This window comes from Triticum dicoccoides, chromosome 1B, assembly GCF_002162155.2.
Source record: "Triticum dicoccoides isolate Atlit2015 ecotype Zavitan chromosome 1B, WEW_v2.0, whole genome shotgun sequence".
Lineage (NCBI taxonomy): Eukaryota > Viridiplantae > Streptophyta > Magnoliopsida > Poales > Poaceae > Triticum > Triticum dicoccoides.
This window is the reverse complement of record NC_041381.1, coordinates 708,739,051-708,749,127: the sequence shown is the minus strand read 5'-3', so window position 1 is coordinate 708,749,127 and position 10,077 is coordinate 708,739,051. Positions and strand designations below refer to the sequence as shown.

Genomic DNA, 10,077 nt, shown 5'->3' with positions numbered 1-10,077 from the left:
TTATATAGAATCTTAAATCTCTTATGAAGGACTTATATTTAGATTATCTTAATTGTTTGTCACCTGATTTTCATTTCGGTTAAAAATGCATTTGTTGGCCATGAGAAAATAGACTCACATGCAGCAGCAGCAGCAGAAAAAGAGATGTAACAAATTTTTTGCGAGGATGGAAAACAAGAAACAAAAATATAATCTGGGATATGATAAATAATAATATGACGATATAATGATGGTTTGAAAACTACGGTAATAATCATGATTTTTAAAATTTCAAAGCAAACCATGCATCATACATCCATCCAATTCTAGCACAAGTAAAATCATTTCATCATTTGGCCTAAGTAACAAACCAACATCTCTCAGACTAAATAACAGACAGACTAAATAGGGTACAGCTGCTGCTCCTGCTGCCTCCCTCCCTCGGCAGCAGGGCAGGGCAGGGCAGGCAAAAAACAGCATCACTTCAAGCAAAACATTCAAGGATTCCATCTTCTCCTTCCGTCCTCCTTGCAATGTCGGCGCGGGTCTACGACGGCACTGCAATATCATGCCATGGAGAAACAAACAAATCAGAGACAGCAGATTATACATTCCAAACAACCCACCAGCTATCTATGCGCCACTTACTGTATGTTGAAGTGTCAATCTGCTCAGGCAGCTCCTTGATGTCCACCTCAAACCGTTCTTGCACCTTCATTCATTCATAAAACAATCTTCCTTGTCACTCCACTTAATCAAAATCATGCAATCCGAAAACAGAGATGGACCAACCTGGTTAAGGACGTCCGAGTCCGAGGCCGACGAAACAAAAGTTATGGCAAGCCCCTTGGTGCCAAAACGCCCAGCCCTTCCAACCTGCATGCATGCATCACCACCAAGTTAGCTTCTAGGTTACCTAGAGCAGCAGCAGCATCCCAACCAAGCAAGGAACATGCACGCATGCATGGAGTATTACCCTGTGCAAGTAGGTATCAGCTGAATCAGGCATGTCATAGTTTATCACAATGTTGACACGCTCAATGTCGATCCCTCTGCCAACCAAATCCGTCGCCACAAGAATCCTCTTGTGCCCTTCCTTGAAGTTCTTGTATCGGGTCAGCCTGCAAAATTAACAACCAAGTGCCGTAATCATTATTACTATTATTAGTATATAGCACAAAATAGCATCTCATCTGCAGCACCAGTTGATAAATAATTCACAACTAAGTACTTCATAGGTTAGAAAAGATGGTTATATGTATATGCAACCATATGCTTCTTCCCACACAGGCACAACAACCAGGAGAAACAACTACAACAAATTTACACACAATTTGAGCAAGAGAACAACAAGACCACCATACTACAACTGGCAATTCAACAACATGAAGCAGAGAGCACATATATATATACCTCTCTTCCTGGGTCATGCCAGAATGGATGCAGATTGAAGGGAAGTTGCATTCACAAAGCAACTTGTTCAGCTCTGCAGCCCTGCTAACGCTCTTCACAAATATCACAACTTGGTTGAAATCGAGAGCATCCAAGAGATCGTTCAATTTTCGGTTCTTCTCTGACTCAGTCAATTTTATGTAGTGCTGCAAAAACAAGACAGTATAATCACACAGTTGAACAAAAACTAGTGAAATGAACGTGCAAAACAGTGTAAAACGACAAAAGCTACCTGAACAAGACCGTGAAGGGTCAACTTTGCCTCATCATCAACATAAATTTCCATAGGCTGTAAGGGAACAAATGGTAGATGAAAGAAATTAGCATTCCAGCATCAATCTACAGGTACATTCCAAGTATCTGAATTCCTTCATCTTCAGAAGATGCTGCCCCCGCGTGGAACTTCAGTTCTGCACTGTTGCACACCATGTTTGTTCCAATCAAGTTCATCAGCCATTGCAACAGTGCATCACAGACAATTCCAGGCTGACATATGGCAACATTGAAAATGAGAACCAGAACCACCACCAGCTAAACTCCACTGAAACTCCACATCCACCAGCTAACTCCATATGTGCGTGACTAAGTGCAGCAAACTAAGAGTCCAGATAGTTAACCTCCAGACTGGTTCCCAACAGAAACTGACCACAGCTACTGACAGATACCCAAACCACTTGAAAGACTCATAAATGGCTTCCACGGTATTGCCCTATGCAAGGTAGTAATGGAAAACAGAAGAAAAACACGACTTGACGAGAGAACTCTATACATGTAAGATTACAAAAAACAAGGACAAACCTATTGATAACTGATAACCAGTGGAGGACACGACTTAAATATGATGCACTGTGCAATTGAGATAAGACATTAGGCAGGGGCATTACATCTTGCATAAATTTCTTGCAAATGGGACGGATCTCCTTGCTGAGAGTTGCCGAAAACATCATGACCTGCTTATCATGAGGTGTCATCTTGAAAATCTCCTGGACATCCCTCCGCATGTCTGCAGAATGCATACATATTTGTCATCCAGTCAAGGGCATAATGATATGATAGCAGCAAGTGAAGGATGACAAATTACCCAGTGACTCAAGCATCTTGTCACACTCGTCAAGAATGAAATGCCTCACATTCTTCAAAGAGAGGTCCTTGTCTCTAGCTAGAGCTAGAATCCTCCCAGGTGTGCCCACAACAATGTGGGGGCAGTCGTTCTTGAGCAAATCCTGATGTTTCTTGATGTGAACACCTCCATAGAATACAGCAACCTTTAATTCAGGCAGAAATTTGCTGAACCTCTCGAACTCGTTGCAAATCTGCACAAGACAAGGGCGGCAAATGAGCAAACAAGGGAGAAAATGTGTGGGAATAGAACAAAGCATATATTCATAAACCCACCTGGTAAGCCAGCTCTCTGGTGTGGCACAATACGAGCGCTGCCACCTGACCAGCAGTAGGATCGATCTGCTGGAGAGACGACAGGACAAAGACAGCAGTCTTCCCCATCCCAGATTTTGCTTGGCAGATGACATCCATTCCGAGGATTGCTTGAGGGATGCACTCATGTTGCACTGATGTGGAGGAAGGAACCAAATAAAATCGGAGCAGCACCCCAGTGAGTAAAAAGTGAAGCTTCTGGGTCCCGGGTTAATGGAAAGTTTTACCATATTTCCCTCCAACGGGAAATGTCAGGAGAAAGTATACCTGCATACATACCAGCAACGAAAGAATATCATCAACAAGCTGACTAAATAAAGCTGAGAACAACAAAGTTGAAAAACGATGGACTAGGTAATATAGCAAAGTTGACTAAGTAAAGCTGAGAATAGCAAAGTTGGTTCAGTTGACTTTGTTCATACTCCATACATCCAGTTCCAAAACCAATGTTTGAAAAAGCAGAAAGTGTAAGCTTAAGTGTTTAAACTTGGCCAGAATTTGACTGGATAAAATGCACAGGAAAATAGGAAACATAGCACCCAAAGTGCAGTCCACACCATAGCAAATACTACACATGAGATTCACACAGCAAGCAAAACAACAAACAACAACAAAAAATGCAGTTGAGTTGAATTAGACATGTAGCCTAATAGAGATCATGTGGCCAGGATCTGAAGGAAATAGTTGCCGAACACACTAAAGTAATAAGGTAAATGGCATATTGCCATTTCACAATCAGAAGTGTAGTTCTGAAAAAGCCCGATTCCGGCCAAAAATTTTGCTACATTATTGAATCTGTTAGCTTGGCTTAAAGCTTAACTTAAATTGACAGGTTACAAGTATGTTATTGTAAACATGTTATGTTGAGCACCTATTAATTAATTAATAGGGTCGGTATGTTGCAGTTTACGCATCTCTTGTTAATTTGGTTGGCATGTTTTTCGCATTTATTTAACAGAGACAAGTAATTAATTATTCCTAGACTAAATGGCGAAATGAATTAGGGTCGAAACCTAATTTTCTACACTAGTATTGAAACAGTTAGATTTGTTTACATTGACAGGCTACAAGTATGTAGATGTTATGTTAGCATCTCATTATTAATTTGGTCGATTTTCGCAGCAGGGTGAAATTTTCTTTATTCAAGTAGTAATTAATTAATGGACGGCTAAAGTCGAGAAAAAAAGTATAGTAGGTGGATGGATATATGAGGGGGCTTGCCTTCGGAGGGGTGCTCGAATCCGCAGTCCTGGATGGCCCGGAGCAGCTCGGGCTTGAGGAGGAAGTCGCGGAATCCGGAGCTGTGGATGCCGACGTAGCCCTTCTTGGCCTGGGCGGCGTCGGCGGCGGGCTTGGCGGAGGAGGCGTCGAGGGCCTTGTCGTCGTCCTCCTCGTAGTCGAGCAGCTCCTCCTCGTACACGTCGTTCTCCTTGGCCTCTCCCATCCTGAATGAAAACCAAGCTCTCTCGTGTCAATTCGATTGGATTGGATTCGATTCGATTCGATTCAAACAAACCCTAGATTAGATTAGCCTAGCTAGAAACCAACCAACCAACCAACCAGATCTCGACCGAGAGAGAGAGAGACTCACATGGATGGATGGATGGATGGATGGATGAATCCGGCAGGTAGGGGGGGGAGGGGCGAGCTGCAGAGAAAGATCCGGCGCGGCGGCGCTAGGGTTTTGGGTGCCTGCGGCTGCGGGGAGGGGAGGGGAGGGGAGGGGAGGGGAGGAGAGGATAGGGTTCGAGCGAGCGATTTCTCCTTGGCTTTGGGCTCCGCTAGGGTTGGGATTGGATTGGATTGGATTGGAAGGATATATATCCATGGCGGGCATGGAGGCAGGATAAACAGGCCTGTGGTGCTACTAAAATGGGCTTCTCTCCGTCCCAGGCGGTGGCCCAGTATCTTTTCTTCTACTCTGCTCTACTCTCTCTCTCTCTTGTGGCCATTTTTTTTTTCTTCCAAAAAAAAAAAGGATCTTTCTCGGAATCGGCGTCCTGGTGCCCACGCTTGAGCGAGCGCCGCCTCCGACTCACCGACCCTACTACACATCAGACAAGACCTGCTACTTTGAAGCCGAAGATCAACTACCCACAGCGGTGGGCGTGGAGGCGCATCCTCACGGGCATGGGTTGTCCAGCACACCAGCTTCTTGTGTCCGCGTTTTCAAACTGCAGTTTCAATCCATAAATGAAAAATGGGTTGGATGGGGCTGGGTGGTTTGGTCTCGATTATGGTGGTTAAAGTTTGGATTGGATTGGTTCGGATGAAAGAGGCAGAATCTCGTACGTATGGTTTGGGCTGGATTCAATCTGGTTTTGAAACTATTCACGGGTTTACTCCCTTTCATTCTTCTTATATCTTAGCTGCTTGAGGATGAGCAAGACTTTAGCTTGGGGGAGTTGATGCCTCGATATTGTGCTACTTTTATTACAAGGTTTTGATGTGGCTTCCATCGAGTTTTTGTTATCTCCCGCCTCTTTCTAACGCTAACCTTTTAAGAAAGAAGAAAACTTGTTTTTCCTTTGATGTGCAAAACAAGTATACTTTTGGAACAAGGAAACCGATCAACATCCCATCAATTGAACCTAAATAAATGGGGCAACTTTCATGTTGGACAAAAATGCACCAGAACATTAGATCACAATACCACGTCTGCTCGGAGCAGTGACGATCATACCACCCCCCGCCAGCTCCACCTCAACACGAACAACTTTAGTGAAGGGGAGCACACCATCAGAGAGACGCAGCCGCCGCCACACCATGCAAAACAGAGGGAGAATATATCCGAAGAAGAAGAACCGTTGAAGGTCATTCCTTCTCATTCACCCATCTCCATTACCTATTCACCATGACATCACAAAAGGGAGAAGAATTCTGATACGTCTCCAACGTATCTATAATTTTTTATTGTTTCATGCTATTATATTATCAATATTCGATGCTTTATATACATTTATATGCTATCTTATATCTTTTTGGGGACTAACCTATTAACCCAGTGCCCAGTGCCAGTTCTTGTCTTTTTGCTTGTTTTTTACTTTTCAGAAAAATAAATATGAAACAAAATCCAAACAAGATGAAACTTTACGGTGATTTCTTCTGGACCAGAAGGGACCCTATAAGGCTCGAGACGAGGCCAGAAGACTTACGTGTGAGTCACGAGCTCACTAGGCGCGCCCTAGGGGGTGGGCGCGCCCCCTGAGCTCGTGACTCCCACGCAACTCCATTTGACATAATTGCACCTCTATAAACTGCCAAATATTCCCAAACCAACAGTGAGCCAACAGAAAAACAGCTTTTATGCCGCCGCAAGCTTCTGTTCTTCCGTGATCCCATCTGGAGGCCTTTTCCGGTTCTCTGCCGGAGGGGGAACCAATCACGGAGGGCTTCTACTTCATCCTTACTGCTTTTTCCGACGATGCGTGAGTAGTTCATTATAGACCTACGGGTCCATAGCTAGTAGCTAGATGATTTTTTCTCTCTCTTTGATCTTCAATACAATGTTCTCCTCGATCTTCTTGGAGTTCTATCATATGTAATCTTCTTTTGCAGCGTGTTTGTTGTGATCCGATGAATCGTGGGTTTATGATTGGAATATTCATTGAAAGTAAATGAGTCTTTTCTGAACTTTATTATGCATGATTGTTATAGCTTTGTATTTCTCTCTGATCTATTCGTTGGTTTGGCCAACTACATTGATTTATCTTTAGTAGAAGACGTGTTTTGTAATGGGTTCAATCTTGCGGTGCTCTATATCATAGTTGAAAGTGCAAGTGGCACTTATACTATGTTTTGGTGTGTCATTTTTGCCCAGGGTCTTCTTCTACCCGTCTTCTCCACGGCTCACCTGTCTAGCTTAGTTGTTGCGTGCATTGCATGCTTTATTAAGTTTGGAATAATGTGTCATTTTTGCTCCTCGTTATTCCTAATCATGGCAATACAACGTACACAAGAAATAATAAAAATTACAACCATATCCGTAAGCCACCTAGAGACGACTACAAGCACTAAATCGAGCCAAATGAGGGCCGCCATCATCGCCTCTTCCTGATCGAGGCCAACAAAATTTGTTGTAGTAGGCACTAGGAAAGTCGTTGAGTTAAGACCCCATAGGATCAACGCACAAGAACAACACCCGCCGTCGATGAAGAGTATCGTAGATCAAAAGGATTCAACCTGAAGACGCACGAATATAGAGAAACAATGACTAGATCCGAGCAGATCCACCAAAGACAGATCCTCTGAAGACAGACCACCAGTATGAGGGCTAGACGGGGAGAATCTTATTTCATCTTCAGGAACCGCCGCAACGGCTAAAGTGGGCAAGAAATAGCCAAAGAAAGAGATGTGCAATGATCATTGTAAAAGCAAATAGAAATGCAGTATGAACATAATAGTTTTCAGACAATTAAGAAGAATATATATTTTAAATAGTTTGCTTACATTCTGGTATGCAGTTGGCCTCCGCGCTAATTGACGCAACGTGTCATCTAATAAAAAAGGACTTCAAAGCAAAGTCAATTGAACGACCTATATTAGGGAGAAAATTAATTGCATGTTGATATTAGGTAGGATATCAATTACGTGCTAATTACATGTATGATGTAGATGTTAATTTTTAGTATAATGTTAATTGCATGCTAAATTTGTGTTGAAGCAATATAGGACGTTAGATTGACATGATTTAAGGACCGAGATTATTCGGATATGTCCATTTGGATCTTTTTATATTTAATTTAATATTAATATATAATAAATCCCAAAGATTCCCGCAATATGTGCTTTGATTGTGGATTAATGGCGCACTTTACTCCTTGCCCTGGACTCCCCTAATTGAGTTGGTATAAACATCGTCTGCATATATGAACTTGAACGTTATCTGAACGCTTTTATATTAGTTTACAGAGGGAGTACTATATAGTAGTAGTAGATGAGCACCAGACGCAGCACTCCTAGCAGACAACGATGGCTAGATCTATGAACCCCTTGCACACAACGATCGTACTCTGAGTGCTTCTTCTCGTCTTCTTGGCTAATCATGGGCAAAGTAAGTACTGTCAGCTAGATAATCACCAGACTTATTCTTATTGTCCCACCTCAGTTAATTTGACTTTCCGTTCAATTTTCTTTCTTGGAATTTTTGGTGCACACGGTTACTTGGGATGCTTACGGTTAATTATTCGCCAAGTGATTGTGTATGGATTGCATGCTACTCCTACTTGATAGTAATTAGCATGAAGATTAACATTTTGTTTTCTATTCCACAGGCAGAAACTTGGATCCAGACATGGGAAACGGCAGTAAGATAATTTACCCAGGCGATCCCTGCCGAGCTGGATCCTGCGCAGACATGCCGGGGTGTTACTGCTGTATGAGCGACAACATCTGCCACCCTTCACTCGTCACGTGCATGAAAACCTGTGCACCCTCCCGTCTAATCTAGTTGTGTGCATTGTATGGTTTATTAATTTATAAGTCTGGAATAATGTGTAACTTTTGCTCCTCAGTTATTCGGCAATCTAAATAAAAAAAGAGTTGATGATTAAGTTCTCCTTAAAAACTTCATGATAACACGTCGAACACCAAAAATAATAAAAAATACAGATCTCTAGACCTCCTAGCGACGACTACAGGCACTAAAGTGAGCTGAAGGCACCGTTATCATCGCCCCTTCCGCGCCGGCCGGAGCCGGTAAAACTTGTTGCGGTAGACAGTCCGAAAGTCGCCGAATTAAGGCCGCATAGAACCAGCGTTCCAGAACAGTAACCGTTGCCGATGAACATGAAGAGTAGCTTATAGATCAAAATGATCCAACCTGAAAAACATGAACATAGACAAATGACGATCAGATCCGAGCAGATCCATCAAAGACAGATCCCTGAAGACACACCATCACAAGCCCACCTAAGATGCTAAACGCACCACCGAAACAAGGGCTAGGCGGGGAGAATCTTATTTCATCTTCAGGGAGCCGCCCCGGTCTCGCATTACTGAGCAAGACACAAACCCTAACAAAACCATAAAAAAACATCTAAAAAAGGAGCCCTCCCGCCGGTATGGGCCAGGATCCACCACACCCCTATGGCCCTAAGCCCACCGGAGACGAGGTAGACCGGCGGCGGCACCAGCGAGAGGCAGAGGAACCCTAGGTTTTTTTGAAGAGGAGGCGTATTTATCTATGTTCATTATCGATTGGTTTAATCTATTTTTTAACTCTGTAAAGTGAAAATCTCCTTCTTATGGTATTATTTTTTTGTTTCGTTAGCTAAATTGGCCATCCAAAATTAGAAAGTGATGTTCGGGCGATTTAAGTTCATCAATTTTGAGCTTTGCCGGAGTGGGCGTTGGAGGCATACCTGTCATTTTCCCCGAGGGTGGGGTGTCGGGGGTTGCCTTTCGAGGTCCAGCCTTATGTCTGTTGCTAGTGGATCAAGTTCGCATGGTGTGTCGATGTCGGCTAGGCAGGTGCGCAGCCTCAGGGTCGGTGTGGAAGCCGGATTGGTGGCCTTAGAGATTGCTTCTGTGATGAAGGGATGTCTACTCTGGTCGCTTGGGAGGGAGTGGTGTCGAATCTTCAGGTGCGCATCCTTGGGGCTGCTGAGGAAGCCAGAGTGGTGGTTTTACATATCATGTCGGTGAGATTTGGGTGATTGGTCTCTCTACTTGGGTACTTGAGTCATTGTCCCATCAGGTGCGTGGCCTCAGGGCCGGTGTGTTGTGTTGTTGATGTTTGTGAGCCAGAGTAGCGACTCTGGGCCATGTGGTAGGGTGTTGACTAGGGTCGGTTTGGTGACAAAGTCTAATGGCATGCAAGTGCATAGGGTTTAGTTGTAGCCTTTTTGATGTAAGAGTATCGATTCCGCAGGAAGCACAAGAATCAGTCTTTGTCTCTTGAAGAGTTTAAATAGCAGGGCCTGCAAGATAGATGCAGTCCAAAGCAAAGTGAAAATGAACTAAAAGTATTGGGTGATTGTAGTGAACACAGAAATAGACTTGCAAAAGTAAAATAAAGTAACACAAGAAGTGAGTGAAGATTGTGAGAATCGATAGGACTAAAGCATTTACACGTAGTCCGGATTCCCCACCAGTATGTGTCTACATGACCGATAACTAAACATAATGCTACGTCGGATTCCTAAGTCAGTTTATATGTTTTTATTTATGGGCGGAGCCAAGTACAGATACATGCATACACACGACAACAAC

The 10,077-nt window shown here is 43.4% G+C and overlaps 1 protein-coding gene across 2 annotated transcripts; it reads right to left on the bottom strand.

The window, feature by feature from the left end:
• Nucleotides 1-201: 201 nt before the first annotated feature.
• LOC119349866 (DEAD-box ATP-dependent RNA helicase 15-like) lies at nucleotides 202-4,605 on the bottom strand. 2 transcript variants are annotated; one of them, XM_037617961.1, is made up of 11 exons: nucleotides 4,465-4,605; nucleotides 4,087-4,310; nucleotides 2,827-2,999; nucleotides 2,513-2,744; nucleotides 2,316-2,434; nucleotides 1,664-1,720; nucleotides 1,393-1,577; nucleotides 956-1,100; nucleotides 772-855; nucleotides 628-691; nucleotides 202-537 (listed from the first exon to the last, which is right to left on the bottom strand). In XM_037617961.1, coding segments are annotated over exons 1-11 (1,296 nt in total). In that variant the 5' UTR covers nucleotides 4,467-4,605; the 3' UTR covers nucleotides 202-526. The 2 variants fall into 2 exon arrangements, with proteins under 2 accessions (XP_037473858.1, XP_037473857.1); XM_037617960.1 differs by having other exon boundaries at nucleotides 4,457-4,595.
• Nucleotides 4,606-10,077: the final 5,472 nt, after the last annotated feature.